At 55.4% G+C, this 19,301-nt stretch overlaps 5 protein-coding genes across 5 annotated transcripts; 2 read left to right on the forward strand and 3 right to left on the reverse strand.

Moving 5' to 3' along the window:
- Positions 1-1,892: 1,892 nt before the first annotated feature.
- Positions 1,893-4,416, reverse strand: CPAR01_04822 (PX domain-containing protein; the record flags this gene model as incomplete). Its single annotated transcript, XM_060489102.1, has 4 exons — positions 1,893-2,770; positions 2,833-3,286; positions 3,340-4,157; positions 4,326-4,416. The coding sequence occupies 4 exons, from the start codon at positions 4,414-4,416 to the stop codon at positions 1,893-1,895; spliced, it is 2,241 nt and encodes a 746-aa protein (XP_060353308.1).
- A 173-nt stretch (positions 4,417-4,589) lies between these two features.
- CPAR01_04823 (cyclin domain-containing protein) lies at positions 4,590-5,569 on the forward strand (the record flags this gene model as incomplete). Its single annotated transcript, XM_060489103.1, has 2 exons — positions 4,590-4,814; positions 4,874-5,569. The coding sequence occupies 2 exons, from the start codon at positions 4,590-4,592 to the stop codon at positions 5,567-5,569; spliced, it is 921 nt and encodes a 306-aa protein (XP_060353309.1).
- Positions 5,570-7,516: 1,947 nt separating this feature from the next.
- Positions 7,517-10,680, reverse strand: CPAR01_04824 (F-box domain-containing protein; the record flags this gene model as incomplete). Its single annotated transcript, XM_060489104.1, has 4 exons — positions 7,517-8,008; positions 8,058-10,092; positions 10,149-10,489; positions 10,546-10,680. The coding sequence occupies 4 exons, from the start codon at positions 10,678-10,680 to the stop codon at positions 7,517-7,519; spliced, it is 3,003 nt and encodes a 1,000-aa protein (XP_060353310.1).
- Positions 10,681-14,123: 3,443 nt separating this feature from the next.
- On the forward strand, positions 14,124-16,157 carry CPAR01_04825 (transglutaminase-like superfamily protein; the record flags this gene model as incomplete). Its single annotated transcript, XM_060489105.1, has 1 exon — positions 14,124-16,157. One exon carries the CDS (start codon positions 14,124-14,126, stop codon positions 16,155-16,157), a length of 2,034 nt encoding a protein of 677 aa, XP_060353311.1.
- Positions 16,158-16,566: 409 nt separating this feature from the next.
- Positions 16,567-18,521, reverse strand: CPAR01_04826 (major facilitator superfamily transporter; the record flags this gene model as incomplete). Its single annotated transcript, XM_060489106.1, has 2 exons — positions 16,567-18,123; positions 18,315-18,521. The coding sequence occupies 2 exons, from the start codon at positions 18,519-18,521 to the stop codon at positions 16,567-16,569; spliced, it is 1,764 nt and encodes a 587-aa protein (XP_060353312.1).
- Between the last annotated feature and the right edge of the window lie 780 nt (positions 18,522-19,301).

Consider the following 19,301-nt stretch of genomic DNA (forward strand, 5'->3'; position numbering starts at 1 on the left):
CTCGATGGAAGTTTTCCATCCCAAAAGCCGAATGGGAAGACTGGGGGGAGCATAGCTCGATACGACCTCACTAGGCCATGGCCTCTCCGCATGTACATCGTCTGCTCAGGCATATCAGCGAGGGTGTCTACCGGATCTCTGGAATAAAGTGAAACACGGCTCGCATCGCTGACAAAAATGCCAGATAAATTAGAAAGAGAGAACCGGCTGACGCCTCCGTTCCAGAAACCGACGCTGACAGACAGCGTCTGTCAGGCCGCCGGATTTTCGCCGTAATTTAGTGAACAGGAAAGTCTAGCTGGTCTGGCAACGCGGAAACGCTGCATATTTCGGGTAGGGGGCAGAAGTACCAATGCCCAAATAAGCTGAAAAGCACTATGAGACCCGATCAGCTGCATTCAGCTTCCTCGGCATGCCTTTAGAGTTTCAACGGTCAACTACATTGCATAGGGATATCGCCATGGCACGATACATCCAAGACAATTCTCAGACCGCTGGAAAGGACTTCATCAGCCAATGTAAGTTCCTTGAATCCAGACAGCGATTGGTTCTCTACCCCAGAGAACTAAACACAAGCAAATTTCTTTCTGAAGAGGTAATTAGGTCGTGGATGATGCGAGGAGGAGGAGGGGCCACTCAAAATGGTCGGAGGCGTCTGGGTGCCCAATAGAAGAACAACCTACGAACAGAACACCACCATCAAATCGAAGACATCTTACCTGCAGCCACCGCCTCAATCGTCGCTCAATTACCTTATATCAACGAAGCAACATGTGAATCTTGTCCCCCTTTTCCAGTGCGAAGCTAGCATGTGCATTTCAGCCAATCTACCACCCATTAGCAGCAGCAGCAGCCGTACTATAATAAAACTCACCTACACACACCCACATTGCGCTTCCGCATCCGCATCCGCGTAACTCCCCCGGGCGTATAATATAGCCTGCCTTTCATACCTTGACTCACACACCTCACCGCCAATCGATCAAATCCAAGCCAAGCCAACAGACAGCAACGTCCACTTCCCGAGCATTGGCAGACCAAAAAAAGACACATTGAGACCCCCCGGAAGCCGAAATCGGGGGTGGAATCGGGATCTGATTCATTGAGTCGGTGAGCGAGGGGAAACACGACATCTGCCACACGCATGTGTTTTTCGCAGTTTATATACGATTTTACCATGTGCCTCTACTGCAACCGCTACAAGACGGATGACGACGACACAGTAAGTGGGTGAAGGAGAAAGATATCGCATGGGAAGCACAACATGCCCTGGTGCATTTCTCGGTGTGTCTTTTATGTGAATGGCTGCGAAAAACGCACCCACCTTCAATTACATGTTGCTCTTGCTCTGCTTTTGCGTCACAATCAAGATACTTTCCTCAGCCTACCTCAACCTCGAGGTGCACTCAAGGTGCCTCAAGGTAGGTAGAGTCACGTTTCACCGCCTACCGCCACCGGCACACGCACGCCGAGTCATCCATTAAGAATTCCATCGTGACGCTGCGTCCTGTCAGTCATCGCCATATGCCACCCCCAAACGAGACCTTTCTCTCCAATGTTGTCTCTCACAAACAGCAGGCGAATCAAGCTCGCGCCGGATACAATCGCGCATACCTAGTCAAATGCAGAGGAGAGAATCAAGAATTACAAAAAAAAGGCAAGGCTCATACTTTGGGAATCTATGTGTATGGGAGCACAAACAGGACGGATACAGCATTACACATCATACGAGCTTTTTTGGGAGAGAAAAAAAGTGCCTGCCCCGAAAGCCCCCCCTCCGTACAAAAAGGTCTCGGTCCAAGGATCTTTCCCCCCCTCCTCCCTCCCCTCCCCTCCCTCCGAGGAGCGGCATCGCCCGTTCACCCGCACCTCGCAAACAAAGGTCGACGCGATCAGAAAGTGCTGGTCGCCAATCGGCTCGCCGCGTTTCTCGCATCCACTCGGTCCTCGTCGTCCTCCTCTGCCACACCGGACAGGCTCGCCCGGCCGCCCGCTGCGCCGAGGCCCTTGTTCTGCCCCGCACCCTGGCTGTCGTCGCCCTCACCGTCCTCGGGGACGCCCATAAGACTGCCAGACACGCTGCGGTTGAGCGTGTCGGTACGTCGTGGAACACCGCTCCATGCATCACCCTTGGGACCTTGGCTGGCTGCCACGCTGGCCCTTCTGACGGGAGGGTGAGCCTCGCGTCCCAGTCGACTCAGACCGCCAGATGCGTCAATGGCGCGGATGTCTGGTCTTACGCTCTCGAGGACGGCGAGAGCACGTCGCTCAGCTTCAATCTCGCGAATGACATATTCTCTGATGCTGAGCCGAAGGTCCGCTGCAGTCCTCGCGAACCACTTTCGGCGCTCCTGTACGAGATTTTGCGTGACACGAGTCGTCTTTTGGTAGAGGTAGGTCTCGTTTTGGCGGGCGTCATCGAGGGCCGTAATGGCCTCATCGACCTTCTCGCGCCTTACGTTGGAGCTCGCCTTCAGACGATCGGCAGCATTGAGCTTGCTACGTGTGTTCTCTTGTGCCTGGAGGAATTCGCGAATGAGGATTTGGCGATTTGTGAGTGACTCCTTGACCACAAATGAGTCCTGGGAGTGGTACTGGAAAGGATCACCAATGGTGGTAGCTTCCGCAGTAGCTTGCGCAGCGTGGTAATCACCGACGGTCTGTACGATCTTGCCCAACTTACGATAGGCATTGGCGAGACCCTGATGGGGCTCTTGGATATGCATGGAGCCGAGCTTGACGCCAAAGTCGGATTCAGCCAATCCCAGACCTAGATGATATCAGACCTGCAAATGCCCGCGCGTTGTTGGGAAGGATTGACGTTGGACCTACCTCGACGAGACTTGACGAGCTTATCGACCTTGTGGCCGGCATCCATGGTTCCAAGGTAGAAGAGCTTCACAATCGGACGAGCCTCCTGGAGCTCTGGAGTGTCGTCAGGCGGGGGAGCAAACTGCTTCAGGATCTTTCTGCGCACACCCGTCGCCGGCTGCTTCATCTTTACCATGGGGCTGTAACCGAAATCGCTCTCAACGAAGAGGACCATCTCATCGTCCCTCATAAGGACTTCGTTGCTGCACACGTAGTTGAACCACCGTTGTAATAGAGCCTTAACACGGGCTTCGTCCTCGTCCGTGCCAGCGCCGGCCGAAGTTACGGCGGGCGGTACGGTAGGTACCAGGCATTCCGGGTTGGCTGAAATCAGGTGCTCCGCAAGCTTGACGAATTCGGAATGGAAACGACGTACGTCGCGGTACTGCGTAGTGCGGAACCGTGGGAGGTTGGTCTACGGCGTGTTAGGCAATCACCTTCCAGCGCACAGGGGGGTTTGCTCCTTACATGAACATCGAACCGCAAGATGGGGTCCTTCTTCCCGGTGCGCTCGAGACCGGTGATCTTGGCCTGTAGCCTGAACTGAGGCTGCTGAGGCTTGCGCGGCTGTTGTTGAGCCTGACCGCCCGCGGCCGCGGGGCCACCCTGTTCCTGCGACTTTTGAGGCAGCTCAGGTCCCGGACCATCGCCGCTGGAGCGGGCTTCTGAGCCTATTTCGGTCCTCGACTCCTGTGTTTCCACCTCGGTGGTCGACTGGGTGCTGCTTGCGGTGTCTGGTCGTCTGTATTGCTGCTCGCCGCCAAAGCCCTCCTGGTGGTCTTGCGGCGTTGCGTTGCCGGGACTCGGTGAGTAGTTGAAGGGGGATCCAGCCGGGTCGCCGCCGAGGTCAGCACCAAGAGATGAGAAGTTGGTCTGGTTGGGCCGGGGCGAGGAGCCTGGGGAGTTTCCCCAGGGCGATGCGCCGCTCTCTTCGTGGATAGAGGCGCTGTAATCCATGGCTACGGCGGTCTCGTTGTCGTCGTTGTTCGTCGTCTGCGAAGGCGTGCGATCGATGATGTCGTCGGGTTGCGTGGACGGATCACGACTGGCCGACAAAGCCGATGCGGGGAAGAGGGAACGGGTGTAGATGGTTATTTGGGGATTCGGCACACGAGCCCATCCATTGATCGGTGTCGGAATGCAACAGTGCTTGTCGTGGGCCGGAGGATAGTGGTCCGGGTGTGTAGATGATGGTCCGTATAATCGCTGTCGTGTCGTTCGCAAGCTGAGGCGGGATGCGAGCGTGATGTCCAGAAGGCCGGGGGACCTTTTCTCCACGCAGCTGCCTTGAATTGGTTCGTAACCACCGCAGTTCAAAGCCTCAGGTACGTCGGAGGGCCACAGAGCCTACCCAAAGCCCGCGAAGCACCGCAGCCCCACTCATCCTCCGCTTCGGCTTAGCGTCCCCACGTCCTCTGGTCGCAACCTGGAAGAAGAAGCTCGGGCCAGCGCACCTAAACACAGAAGTAAGGTACGCCTCCAGTTGCTTCCGGCCGGGTTCTGTCTCTCCTTGGGAAAAAGTGACGACACACGCGCGGCAGACATCGCGCCTAACTTACCCTGACAGCTCTCAGCTTTGACCAATAGGGACACCGGAATCCCAGCAACCTCGGAACTTCAACACTCTTTTTCAGCCTTGCGACGACGGTTTTTTGACGATTGCTATCTTTACAAGGTGAAACGGCCACCGAGACGACGGCACATAGAGGGCGCAAACCATGGCGCATATGACCAACACCTTGGCGACGGCCGAGCAGCTCTACAAGCGCAATTCCTTCAGCTCACTACCGGCCGACCTCCAGGATGTCATATTCTATGCGACGCAGTGCCTAACACAGGCTGCCGGTGTGCTACTCGACCTGCCGCAATCGACAACGGCACAGGCCAACGTCTTGCTGGCGCGATACTGGCTCGTCGAGTCGCCAATGGCAGGAGAATTCAGCGTGAGTCGCAAGCAACACATTCCATACAACATCTCAATTTCCACTAACAAGATCTCCAGGACGTCTCCGCCGCAGCCCTCTACCTAGTCGCCAAAATGGGCCCCGTCCCACGCTCAACGCGAGACGTCTCAAACGTATACGCCTACCTCCTCTCCCCAGCCTCCACCCTCTTCCGCGGCGAGCCACCAGACGACGACCCGAAGAAGCGCCCCCGCCCGGATCCGACGACGTACTACCAGACAGAAGGCGAGTACGCCGCCTTCCAGACGCGGATGCTGGCCGCCGAGGCGCGGATCCTCTGGGCCCTGGGCTTCGACACGGCCGTGGCGCTGCCGCACGCGCTGGCCGTGACGTACCTCCAGGCGCTCGACTTCCTCGGGAAGCCGAGGGCGCAGGTGGCCGGGCGGGTGGTCGCGCACCTCAACACGGCGCTGTTGAGCCCGCAGATGCTGTATCTTACGCACCAGCCCAACGCGCTCGCGACGGCGGCAGTATATATCGCCGCCCGGGAGGCTGGGGCTAAGATGCCTGAGGTGGCGTGGTGGGAGGTTTTCGATGTCGAGAGGGAGGAGCTCGGGTTCCTTGTCGTGGGGATGAGGAGTCTTGAGGGGTGGGTTAGAGGGGTCAAAGAGACTGGGATGCTTGCTGGTGGTATGATTACCAGAGTTGGGATTGAGAGGGAGGCTAGGAGGAGGGCTGGTGAAGGGGATGAAGAAGACGAGATTATGGCGCTTATGGATCAGAAAGCGGCATAGAACGGTGATGAACTGCTGGCGGCTTCGAGGAGAGAAGATTGATACCCAAACAAAAAATTGACTTACTATGTCTTCCCTAATCCATACTGCATGTTGCCTCATCTCCAGTGTCACTTAACAGCTGATGGGGGACCGAGGTATCGCGATACGACAGTGGTAGCTTTGTCCCTCTCCACACTGCTTGTTAAAGAAGCTGAAAATGCGATTCGATGTAATGCTTTTTGGAGAAGCTTTACAAGTGAACAATACAAAGGGGCAAGTTGTTCTACTTAAGTAGTTACATAGCCGTAAGTGCTGTAGCTCTAATGGCGTCTTCAAGATTACCAGCTATGTGTACATTCCGGTTATATCGTGCGAACATTTACTGCTCGAATGGCAGTAACTTAGGGTGAGGGACGTGGTCTTGTGTCCATACGTATATTCACCCTAGTGAACACAATACACTGCGTAAGCGAGGAAGGTACTTGGGTCTGTTTCCATCTCTACTCACCATCAATACAAGTGAATTGAGACACTTGGCCGAGGGGCTAAGGGGGCGCCAGTGGAGCCCGTTCTTCCAGAGTCAAGTTGAACAATTGCTTAATCTTTTGTTCGGTTCCCTATGATGGAGTCTTTTTTCTCTTGCCCTCCCCCCCCCCCCTTTCCAGTACCTCAACAAAAGGCCCACTCCTAGGTAGGTCGGCCAGATTGTAGGATGTTCTTCGGTTCTTTGTCTTCAGGTTGATGTCACAATGAAGACATCAAAGGCATCCAGGATACCACCATTTGGAGGCAACGAGTATAGAGCCTACATACATCTGCGATTCCAAAACTCTGACGTCTGTTCAGAGGTACTCTGGTACCCAGGCGTGCCTGACAAATAAAAGGCATTCACCATAGAGTTTTCCGAACCACATACCTTTCCCTCAGCCCACCTTTCCCCTAAAATCAACTCAACTCCAGTCTCCTACCTCTGTTCTCTCAGTCTTCATTACCCCCAACCCTAATCTCATCTACTTAGATTTCCTCTCACTCACACATCCCTCCTCTCATCAACAACCTCCACTGTCCCCGATCCCTACTCAACGCACAACGCACAACTCAAAACAAACCTCCCGGACCTCACCACCACACTCTTCCAAAATGACCATCATCACCGACCTTACCCAGCTCATAACTAAACCCGTCATCACCGACCTCATCAAAGGGGCCGAGTAAATCTTCACCGATCCGTACAGCCTCGAGGTCCACCGCATCTAGTCCTCGCATGGCGTCCTGCTCACCTGTATCTACATAGTCCTCTCATATAAAATTAACAAATTCATGTCCTCATGCAAGTCTCGCATGTCCAATGCCGACATTGCGCTTATGGAGAAGGATTTTGAGAAGATCGAGCAGATGATCAGTAGTACTAAGATTGATGAGGTAAGTCCTTGGCGGGAGCTAAACACATGAGAGAGAAAGAGAGAGAGCCTGACTCTCGATATCGAGGTGAAGATGGATTCTGAAGAGACGGGTCGGACTTAGAACAGAGCGCTTGGATACTGAGATGTATGCACGGGCTTGCGATAGGAGACCGATATGTCAAAGCAAACTCTACACACATCTCACAAATGACTGGTCTATAATATGAACATGGCAAGGGGGGTAAATACAAGCCCGCCCAATGATGCTTTAAAAAAAAGGAGGTCGCTACTTTACGCCGTGGGTAGATTGGGACAACCTGAGGTTATGTCTTCCTTGCCCCCTAATACCCCGTTTCCCGTACCATACTGCGCCAGGCTTTGATTTCCTTTAGTGCCGGGTATTCCCCAGATGAACCCCATCCAAGTAAGTGAAACCAATTAACGCCGTTTCGTCTGCTACATATTCTTTCCAAGCCCATGGGTTTTCCACCACTCTTTTCAGCCCCGTGTCTCTCTCCTGCTCTTCGTTGACAACTTCTCCCTCAACGTTCGGGGCCTTCGTTCACAGCCTTCCGGCCATGACTTCCTTCTTGAAAATACGGACGTCCCAAACATCATAAAAATGGACGCCTTCAACGGTTTCCAGCTTGGTGTTGGCAACTATATCGGTGTCTTCATCGTCGCTGTCGCTATCCGTTTCCCATCCCGGCATGGGCAGCGGTGGGAAGCTACCCGGGGCACCTGAACCAGTGGAGGTGCCCGGGCCACCAAAGGCGCCAAAAGCAGAGCCAGCAGGCTTACTCTTGCCCTTCTTGTTTCTCTTCTCGTCGGCTTTGGCAGCCGGGGTCTGTGGTGGTGGGCGGATGATGCGCTCAACCCGGTCATCGTCGATTGAGATCCACTCGAGCTTCATGTGGGGGTGGTGGCTGAGGTTATCGACGAGGAACTTGCGGGTCTCGCGCATCACCCAGACACAGGTATCATCATTTCTGAACGAAATTACGTTCAGAGCTCGAAGGTTTACCAGCCCTCCGAGGTGCTGCATGAATGTGTGCTAAGAGATTGATTAGTTTGGAACACGCACAACATCTCAGATAACGTACCATGGCGCGAATGCCAAGCGAGGCCGCAAGCTCTTCGAGTTGCTTCCCGCGGTTGCAAATGAGCAGCATGGCCTTCTCATCCAGATCCCAGCTCATTTGAGAATCGTTCTTGATCATCAGCCGAGTTAGTGTCGGCATATGCTTCTTGAGAACAAGACGGCGGATCTGGTCCATGACGACATTTGTCTTGGGCGCGAAGCTCTCGGGCTTGTATTTGGACGACCGCTCGAGCATGAACAGTTCGGTGATCTGCTCCAATTGCGATGCAAATGTCAGGAAAGGCATGGACACGTTATCCGTGAAGATCTTGCGTAAGGGGAGCGGCTGTGCCTTGTTTTCCTTAGTCAACATGGTCCAGATGGGAGCTTGATTGCCGACATTTAGCAACGTCAGCCTCTTTAGCACTCTCACGTCAATGGCTGCCTTGAAGACAGAGGCCTTGACTGGGATGAGGTGAACACTAAAGGATCGCAGAGCGACGCCTCTGGTCGCCCGGATATACTCGCTGATTCTTTCGTCCTCGCCATGTGCTGTCGTGGCTATGCCGTTGACTTGCTTCTCCACTTCACGAATCTCGGCTTCAGTCGCATTCAGCTCGGACCGAACGTTCTCAATATCGCGGTAGAAGCCCTGCAACTGATTCTCGGCATATCGAATGTGGTCCCGGTCGAAAGCGCTCGTCGTGTTTCGCAAGTCCTCAAGTTTCTCCTGGAGACTTGTGGCTTCGGATAATAGGTGCTGTAGACGAGCAACCAATGTTTCAAAGTTTGCCTTTTGAGCTTCCAACGCGGCCTTTGCTCGCGCCGTGGTAGGCGATGCAGGTTCTTGAATTGACGAGCTCGTCTCTGGAGCGACAGCCTGAACCCGCTCGATCGCCTCAGCCTCGTCAGCAGCAATGGGCTCTTCCACGTTGATATCCTCGGGGTTAGAATCGGCTGCTGGCGTGGTCTTGATTTTGGCGCTGATATCTGCACCGGTAATAGACGCTCCCGAAACCTCGACGGTCGTAGCCGGCTGAACGGTTGTTGTCGCGGCGGATGACGATCCTGCACCAGTGGAAGAGCCCGCTTCAGCTGATGTCGTGTTTTCTTTCTCTTTCGCTGCCTCCGTCGCCGCTTTCGCCTCCTCTGCTTCCAAATACTTTCGACTGGCTTTCTCGATCATCTCTAGGATTTCTTGCTTTGACCCGTCATCCGCATCGCCTTCCGCCACGCTTGCCATCAGTTTACCCGAGACCTCTCGCAATCTATTCATGAAGGCTTCGGCAGGTGAGCCAGCCTCTTGCGTATTAGCCGGGTTATCGATTTTGGCCTTTCCTTTCAAACTCTTGCGATGCTGTGACTTCTTTGCCAGGAATGGCTCCACGTCAAAAATCCTGCCCAAAACCGACTCCTGACTTTTCCTCTCTTCTTGCGCGCGAAATGCTTTTGCCGGTCCACTCGCTTCATCCCAACCGGGTGCTGATGGAAGAGGAACAACTTGGAACTCGTCATCCTGGTCCGAGTCATCAGGGTCGGTGTCCGGAGGTGGCTTTCGCGATTGCAAAGCAAGATACGTCGAGAAGGACAATTTCAGTTTCGTCAAGGTAGACGCCGAATTGCGCACACATGACTTGATTTCTGTAACAGTATCCAAGGTATCAATGTCGAGAACCACCAAAGAATTCAGCTTGCGGAACCCGCCCAGCGTTGCGGGCTCGTTGGCGGATATCCTACGCCTACTTCGGGGCGTCGGCTTCAACGCGGGCGGTAAGGGAGGGTGAGAACCAAGGGAAGATGGGTTGTACGGCGGCGGGACGTTCAAAGACATGCTTGCGAAAGGAGGAGGCGGGGGCGGTATCGAGGAAAACGCTGGCAACGGGTCCCAATGACCTTGAGTGGATGTAGGCGGCGGTAGATTCGTCGAATACGGTAGCGGAGGGGGAATCTCGAAGAGGGACGGCCCGGCTTGCATTCGGATGTGGAGGTTCTTAAGGGTCGCAATCTGGTGTAACGCCTTGTACACAGGCCGGCTTAGCTCGACTCGGATGTTCCACCTGGTGTCCGAGCTGTCAGCGGTGACGATGCGCAAATGGAAGCCAACGCTACGTACCTGAAGGTCTCGAGGGACTTTGCATTCTTGAGAGTGAGAAATAGTAACGTGTTCATGAACTTGCCGCAGCTGGCGCTGTACAAGTACGGCTTATATGCAGCTTCGGCCTTGTCGCCAGCGCTGAGGGTATCGAGAGAAACATCGCGAAGATGCTGGGCGTAGTCGTATTCGCTCGATACGAAGGTGTCGAGGCCACCAGCCAAGCTGTCAATAGGTGAATCGAAAGACGGATCATCTTCATCGGGAAAGACGATGTGAAAGTTGCGGTATAGCTGGGCGGCAGCGAGTTCGCGAAAGTGTCTGGAGACGAGGGAGAGGCAAATCAGGTCGCTTTGGCAGCACTAGAAGGGGTCAGTTGCATTGCGACATGGGCTGTAGGCTGAAGGGGAGGGCATACATGGCTGAAGATGTCCTTTTGGGTCTCGGGAGGAAGGTCAAGAAAGCCGAGAGGTTTGGGTGCGGGCTCAGAGGCGGTGGTGGTAGCCTTGTCGCAAGACTGGGGTGAATCCATCGTGGGCGAAGTGTGGCGCATAAGTAGGAAGAGGAGTACGGATACGCCAACTCGATTCGCGATGGGTGGAACTTGGAAAGGTCGTCGGAGGCGCAGTGAAGAGGATACCAGAGACGGAATTAAAAGTAGACTGGTGAGGACAACAAGCGAGTTTGTGGAAATGGACAGAAGACGGAGACGGGTCTACGTCTGTCCTTGTCCTCTTGTTGCGTGAGGAAATGTAAAAATAAAGGTATTGGCTTGTGCCGACCTTATGTTGGGGAGGGTGAAGAGACAGACACCCTTGAAGACATGGAGACAACGAATAACGGGCAGCGGACAATGGCAAGCTGCAAGTGGACGGGAAGGAACTTGGGAATGGAATGGAAGGCGAGGCTAGGCGCGGGTAGGCGAGCAGGGGCAGGAACAGAAGAATAGTTGCGACTTGCAGAAGACTGACTGCGTGAGTGACTGGGAGTGGAGGAGGGGCGTCTTCGGAGGCGGAGGGTGCAGCGTCACGGTGGGAAGTGGTGGTGGTGGTGGGCGTTGGAGGCGAGGGGTGACGGGGCGGGCCAGCCAGACAGTGAACGATGCGCCCGCCCTCGGCCCACTGACAGCGCAAACCTACTGTGTATGTACATACCTTGGGAGCCCAGGGATGGGTGGCCCATGGGCTCCAGCCTCCAGCCTAAGGGCGTGGGGCCTTACTGCGCAGGTCACTGGCAGAAAAGATGCATGGAACCTGCAGGTAAATGGGTGGTCAATGATCTCCCCGGGGTCCCTTCCCTGTGCACGGGGCCGTAGGTCGCAGCAATGCTCCACTGGCGGGCGAGCAGCTTCCCTAGAATCCCCATCACTACGGAGTACCTACTGCGTACGGGCACTACCATCCGCCTCGGTGATGACTAAGCGTTCAATGACAGGTTCGCTGTCTTCTTGGGCGCTTCCATTTGCAGGTTCCAGAGGGAGAGATGAAGGCTTAGCGTCTCGCCTATGTAAGGTATCATCCTGACGTTCAAGGGCCACCGTATCGTGGGACTCAAGGATGGCTCGCAGCAGCACGCACAGCTCGCAGCACTCTAATCCGGCCGGCTCCACCTCCCTGCCGTTGCAACTCCCGTCCAAGGTACGGAGCAGAGTCACCGTCGTCCCCTTCTTTCACTTGTCACGTCAGGTCTTTGAGGAATCCCCACCGATTGTATTCGAATGGACGGATATAAACACATACCCTTCATAGGCATGTCTCGTCCCCCTCTTTGCCAACGTGTCGCGGTTCCGGTTCCGGTTCAACTGTCCCAGCTTTCGTCTTCTATCTCTATGCCCTTTGCCGTGCGACTACCAATTGAAAGAAAACCACACACTGTTGTCGCATACATTGTTAAATACCCTGCGCGTAACCATGATCTCAAACTCATATCCAGGCCTCTTCTCCTCAAAAGAGTATTTGCTCTGCAGCTTCCCGACATGATAACATTGGCAAATGAGACGGCCATTGAAAGAGGCTGAGAGAAACATAAGCGATGTAGTCTTGGCTACGGTAAGTTTTACGGCAGCTTACGTTTGCCGTCTGCTAGTGTCGCATCTCCGCGGTAGACATGGTTCTTTACGGGGCGCAATGACGCCCATGTGGAGAAGGGGCAGCATCAGGAAGTCTCAATTCCCTGGATAGGTACTCATTTTACTTTAGTCACTTGTAGAAACCCGGTATTGGGGTTTGAAACGGTCTTTTCAACGGCGTACCTGCTGATGGAAGACGCCTTATTCCAGCACAATAGACGGGATGCTGATGGTAAGGTAGAGAGGTAGAGAAGAGAATCCGATACCAGGCAGCCGCCATGTAAGACAGGTTCAGCGCTAGACTTGGCGCAAGCGTGAGGCGACGATCGGCCTTAGCGCATCCGCTCCAAGGGGAAATCCCCACAATCCCCCACTAGCAGGGCTGGGCTGTGCCGACTGATCCAGCCCAGCCCGCCTTCTTACCTTCTTACTTCTTACTACGTAGCACCAATGCTGCGTATGTACTCTCCAATCTCAGGTACCATTCTCCTCACGAGATACTTGTGACCCTATCTCTAGCTCGTACATAGTAGCAGAGGCCAGACCTTCAAGTTGAAGTACTAGGCTGAGCAGAGTGTCAGCCATGTGCAGATGAATTTTCGTCTCTTAGTGTAGGTACTGGTATCCGTACCTTGAAGTCTTGGACAAGAACTGCAAAATTCAGACGGGGCGAGGCATGGGTATGGGTGCCGTGCCTGGCCCTGGCGTTCCCAAGTCTACCATATCTGTGGCCCCATGCTCCTTTGTCTTTCCCATCTCTGCTATTTTAAATAAAGCAGATACCCGTCACTCTCCCTCAAAGCTCATCCCACCCCTTGCTGCTTGCTGTTTTCTGATCTGTGTTTGCGCGCTTGTGCTGCTTTGCGAACCTGGAAAGAGGGACATACCCTACCTTTTTACGGATACTTTGTACAGCTGCGTCCAACCAACCTTTGGGTCGAGTCCGAGTTTGGCCCCGGTTCCTGCAAAACCTTGTTGGGCTTCTCTTCTCACGCCTCTCCTTTCCCCATTGCCCCTCTTCCTCCTTCTCGTCAATTCGTACTTTGTACGGCTACCGTAACTTAACTCATTCATCCTTCTCTTGTCCACTATCGTTCCCATCCCCGTCCCTGTCACGGCTAAGCTTCTCGCGTCCCGCGCCTGCCAGCCTCCGACCTCCGACCCGGTGGGCCTACCAGACGGCCCCGTTCCTGTTGCCTGCCTGGCCTGACCACCAGTGTCACTGCCTGAGGCGAGCTTGCGTTCCCATCCTCGCCTTGTTTGCACCGGCAATCAACCCGAAGGCTGAGAGCTTCGCCACAATCCAACATCTCTCAACTCCCCACGTCCATCTCTGTACGTATTGGCATCAGCTTGCTACAGAGGTACAGAAACGCTGTACCATTACACTTGTCCGTGGCCGAGCCATCTTCCAGCCAATCCTTCACTGGGCTAGCATTCGTTTCCGCTCCACGGCCACACCAATAGCCACACATTTAGCTTACTGTCTTTCGTACCTCGAGTACTATTACCGTGGCAGCAATCACATTTATACAAAGCTTTCTGCAGTACCCCTCCAACTCATTTATCTGTTTCGTCAGACCACTGGTCGATTGCTCGACACACTCGCCCGTTCTCTACAGATCCAGCCCGGCAGCGATATCATCACTTTGCTCTTGACAACCCCGCCGCGCAAAAGTCCCAATCGCCTCTAGGGCTCCGTGACTCAGTCACAAAAGCCTGCCTGCTGCCTATTGCTCAATTGGGACATCGCGCCGCGATCAACACGAACTGGATTGGTGGGGTAAACACCAATAATCGACAGTCGTTTGTTTCATCCATCATTTATACAAACCACCTGTTCGCACTTCTCATCCTCTTGAGCTGCGGCACACCACCAACTCTCGCCTTTCATTCGGGCCCCCTCATTCAAGTCCCGAGACGCAACCATGGCCGACGTCGAGGAGCCCAAGTTCAACTCTTTGGCTGAAAGAATTGCCGCCCTCAACCAGCAAAAGAACTTCCAAGCACCAGAAGCGAAGGCTAAGAGGCCACCTCCTCCACCGCCGCCAACAAATCGTCCTGTTCCACGCAGTCAGACGCTCCCCGTCACCCAGAGGAATGGACTTCCCACGCCGCAGAAAAGTCCCTCGATCCCTCCTCGACCGAACAAGGCCGCCGCACCGGCAAAGCCCGCCCCGCCACCGTTACCGCGACGAACCACCGATTCATCCCAAGTCGAAACGTCAACCTCACCAGCCCCCAGGGATCGTATTGCACCTCCACCCCTGCCAACTCGTTCTTCGACCCAGCAAATCTCACCAGCTCTACCCCCTCGGAGGCCATCTACACAACAATTGACGGTTCGCCGTAACTCAAATGCCTCCGAAATTTCTAACCTGTCGTCTCTCTCCCTGAACCAAACTGTATCGTCGGCAACTAGCGTTCACTCGATTGATGGCCCAACACGAAAGCTGCCTCCCACCCTAGATCAGGCAAAGCTACCACCCTTGCCACCGACCAAGAGGGAGCGAGAAGCTGCCCAAGCAAAGGAAGCCGCTGCTCAGCAGCCCAAGTTCCCTCTGGTTTCGGTCAAGTCATCGCCCGCAATCCGACAGATTGAGCCTCCTCAGAGACCAGTACTACCCCCACGATTAACCTCAAAATCAACCACCCAGCAAGTCCACCGACACACGCTGGAGGAAGAAGAACCAGCAAAGCCACGAAGATTACCACCACCGCCAGCGGCCTACGTTAAGCCACCGCCCCCGACGACAAACCAGGATCAACAAGCCAACGACCGGCCGCCACTGCCAGGGAGACGACCAACTCCGAATGATGACGCACCTCCTCCTGTTCCTCTCAGCTCCCGGCCAAGCGCTGCGCAAATCGAGGCGGTCTCGGCCAGAGTGGTTGAGCGTGCAAACGACTGTCTGATTTGTCGCGACTTTTCCGGGCCGGATGGTGTCGCCGCCCAATACCCCATACACGTACTCCCTCGGAACGATCCAGTAGGCTACTTGGCTCAAATGCTCTGCGGTCCCTTTGCATCGCTCACAGACAAGGCGCGGGCAATTTTCACGTGGTTTCACCATAATATCGCTTATGACTGCGCAGCCTTCTTCGGTAATAACATCAGGGGTCGCTCGGGGGCTGAAACGATTCTCATGGGCAAAGCGGTCTGTTCAGGATATGCAGACACATACAGAGAAATCGCCACTCGCGCGGGTCTGGAGTGTATTACGGTGGTGGGCCACGGGAAAGGATATGGATATACCGCGCTGAGGAAGGGGGAGCGTCCGCCGCCGAAGAAGGCTGACGGCCATGCGTGGAATGCGGTACGAATCGACGGCGGGGAGTGGAAATTGCTCGATGCCTGCTGGGGTGCCGGCAACGTGTCTGATGTGACGAAAGAATACACCAAGTCGTTCAAGCCGCACGAGTTCACTCGAAGGAACGACATTTTTGGACTATCGCATTATCCAAGCGACGACAGACATTTCTTCCGACCCGACGGCAGGGTACCCTCTTGGGAGGAATACTACATTGGCCCAGTACATGGCGACAAACCCATCGTCTACACGCACGCGTACGAAGAGGGCGTTTGGGACCACACCGTCGAACCCAAGGAGCTCCAGATCCCCGTCCACAGCGGCCAGGTCGTGCGCTTCCAGTGGTCCAACAAGTGCGAGCACTGGACCTCGGAGAAGCACGGCAAGGGGAAGCCCCCGCTGCTGTTCCTCAGCATCAAGGGGCGGGACGGCCGCAAGGACGACATGGTGCCCATTCAGACGGACGGGTTCTGGCACTGGGCCGACGTCAACGCCATCGACCTCGGCGCGCCGGGCCAGAGCGTTAGCGTGGCCATGATCACCACGATTGATGGGCAGGACGCCAGGGGCATGACGGCCGACTACTACTTTTCCAAGAAGGGGAGGTGCGGCATGGCTTGGACGTTCCTCATGAAGTGGGAGCTCATTTGATGATAAAGGGGCGACCGACGCATGAGAAATGAGGAGGGGGTTTCTATTGATGACTGTGACGGCCGAACATTACATCGTTTATAAATAATGATAATGGGACTCTTTTGGATCACACCCTGTGCCTTAGACTTTGGCTTTCTGGGGGTTCTATTTTGGACCCGTCTACTTTGGTGCTGATATGCAATGTAGGTCAACTCCATTCGGGGGTCAGGCACGGGGATTATGTCTTGAGCTCAGCACTGCTAAGGTATGAGACGAAACATGGCCAAAGTGACACGAAGCGATGATTTTATCGATTGATTACAAACTCTACATCTAATGGGTATCTTGCAATTTTATCACACACTTTGTCTCACAAAGCCCAGTCTATCTAACTGACCATTTATCCCTACACACTCTCTCCGCCTCATCAAAGTTCCAACTTTTGCCACTTGCGCAAGCGGCCTCCGTACCGGTATATCAACGCCGGCACGGGGATGAGCGCAATGGCAATGAACCCCAACAGACTGTTGCCCCACCCGAGGCCGAGGGCGGCGTACATGGACGGTCCCGCCATGGGCAAAAAGGCGGCGACGACGCTGCGAAACACCGTAAAGGCCGCCATGCCGGAGGCGGCGTAGGCCGGGTAGGCGTCAATGACGTAGGCCTGGATGGGCTGCCAGATGCCGAGGATGGCGATGCCGAACGGCAGCAGGCCGACGACGGGGGCCGCCCAGTGGGTGTGGAACTGGGCGGTCCAGCCGTACCAGAAAAAGGTGACGGGGAGGAGGGCGGCGAAGTAGATGCAATCGGGCAGGCGCATCTCGGGCTCGTAGACGCCGTTGTTGGCCTTTGTCATGCGGACGACGGTGCGGTCGGAGAGGAGGGTGAAGCAGGCCATGCCGATGAGGTAGCCTAGGCCGAGGGGGATGTAGACGAGCCCCGTGGTGCCGACGGAGAAGCCGTAGGTGGAGGAGAAGACGAGGGGGATGGTGCTGAAGAGGAGGTAGAGGACGCCGTAGGCGAAGGCGCAGTAGAGGCTGACGCTGAAGAGGATGGGGGAGAGGAAGAGCATCTTGATGGGGCGGACGAGGCCGCGGAGGAGGACCTGGGAGGTGGATTTCGGCGCGGCGCCCGGGGCGGTGTCGTCGTAGACGCTACGGAGCTCGGGGCGGTTCAGTTCTTTGCGGAGGCGCGCGACTTTGCGGTCGATGAGGACGCGGGGGTTGGTCTCCTGGTTGAAGACGGCGATGACGAGAGCCATGGGCGTGGCGGCGATGAAGGCGATCCACGAGCACCAGCGCCAGCCGACGTCCTGGGCGACGAAGGCGCCGACGATGGGAGCGATTGTCGGGCCGACGAGGGGTCCCACCATCCAGATGGAGATTGCGGTGCCGCGCTCGGCGATGGGGATCATGTCCGCGATGACGCCGCCGCCGATGGCGAGGCAGCCGGAGCCGCCCATGCCCGTGAGGAAGCGAAACACGATGAGGGAGTTGAGCGTGGGCGCGAGGGCGCAGCCTATGAGCCAGGCGCAGAAGAAGAAGTTTGCCGCGGTGAGGACGGGGCGGCGGCCGTACATCTCGGAGAGGGGCGCGAGGATCAGGGGACCGACGGCGTAGCCTAGGAGGTAGATGCTCACGGGCAGCGTTCCGAGGGTGAGGTCTGCGTTGCCGTAGTCCTCGTTGAGGTACTCGATGGCAGGGGCGAGGATGGACGAGGCGAAGGGGGTCATGAAGGTGATGCCGGCCAGGAACCAGATGATGATCCACTTGCGGCGGCGGGGGAAGTTCATGGGCATGGCCGGGTCATCTTGGGAGTCCCAGCCGACGAGGCCATTGTCGAGGTCGGAGACGGGGTGGATTGTGGGAGGGAGCTGCTCCTTTTCCTTTTTGCGGCGTGAGGAGGCCAGGCTTGCTATGCGGGAGAGGCGACTTTTCGCGCTGGCGTGGGAGTGTCCTGTATGTATGCGCTCGACGACGATGTCCTGGAGATGGAGTTAGCGCAGAACGAGTATCACGAAGTATGAATGACATTAGGTTGTAATGGAATTGGGCACTCCCGGAGAAGTCATAGGAAAAGACAAATAAAGTGCCAATGGCCATTGAGCCTTGGCAAACTCTTAAGCAGGCGCAAAAGTCTTGCCAAGGAACATCTGCAGAGAATATGGAAACTCACCTCCTGGTACGGCTCGCTGTCGGGCGTATCCTCAACATCGTCGAAGCTCTTTCTCTCTTCCATTTCAGTCTTTTCACCCTTTTCCAAATCGCTTGATGCGTTGAAGTTTTGTCGAGTGTCCCGTTCCGTCAGGGTGCCCTGCTCCGAAGAGGATCCTCGGTGCCCGTGGGCGCCGGCCGGCGTCTCCACGTCCTTCTCGGACGTCATTCTTGGCTGACAAAAGTGGATGATGCCTATGAATGAGCAGTCGGTGAAAAGATTGATCAAAGTAGTTGGATGTGATACCACTTGAAATTGAAAAGTAGGAAGGAGGGGGTTTTGTAGGTGAAAGGAGAATGAATGGGAAATTGAGAATGAGGATGGGAAAGAGCAATGGGCCCGGAAGTAGTAGCCGGCGGGAGGAGCAAGCACGTATCCGCGTGCCTGGCGTATCTATCCACTTAGCAATAATACCTACTCAGTTGCGCTGCCGTGACTCTACGGCGTGAGCAGTAAGGAAAACTGCTTTAGTAATTCTAACCCGAGACCCCCCCTCTCCTCTCCTTTCCTTTTCCCCCCAGTTGCCGCATCTACCCTTGTGTACTATGTGTAGGGAAGGGCGCGAGGGCGAGGCAAGGGCGACGATCAGTTGAGGTGAATGGTGTAACGTTATTCGACCAGTACTGTCCAAAGTCCCCATCTCCATCATCTTTCGGCCGACCCCCCCTTGCGACTTGCAGGCTAAACCTGCAGGAAAGTGCGTTTTAGCCTCTCTTCCGCCGCCGGGGTTTTCGCTCCCCTCTGCGTCCTCTGAGTCGGGGCTAGTAACTCCAGATTTTTATCTCCGTACCCGCTTCGAGACGGGCATAGTTGGGGTCTGGGGGATCGGGGATTGGAGGGGCACATAGTATGGATACACAAAGAACGAGAAGAATGCAGGTTGACTCTACCTTGGGTAGGGTGTGGTGGACCTCTGAGACTAAGGTACACACTAAGGACAAGCAACCT

Source organism: Colletotrichum paranaense (genome assembly GCF_030867605.1).
Source record: "Colletotrichum paranaense strain IMI 384185 chromosome Unknown Scaffold_3.1, whole genome shotgun sequence".
NCBI classification, from domain to species: domain Eukaryota; kingdom Fungi; phylum Ascomycota; class Sordariomycetes; order Glomerellales; family Glomerellaceae; genus Colletotrichum; species Colletotrichum paranaense.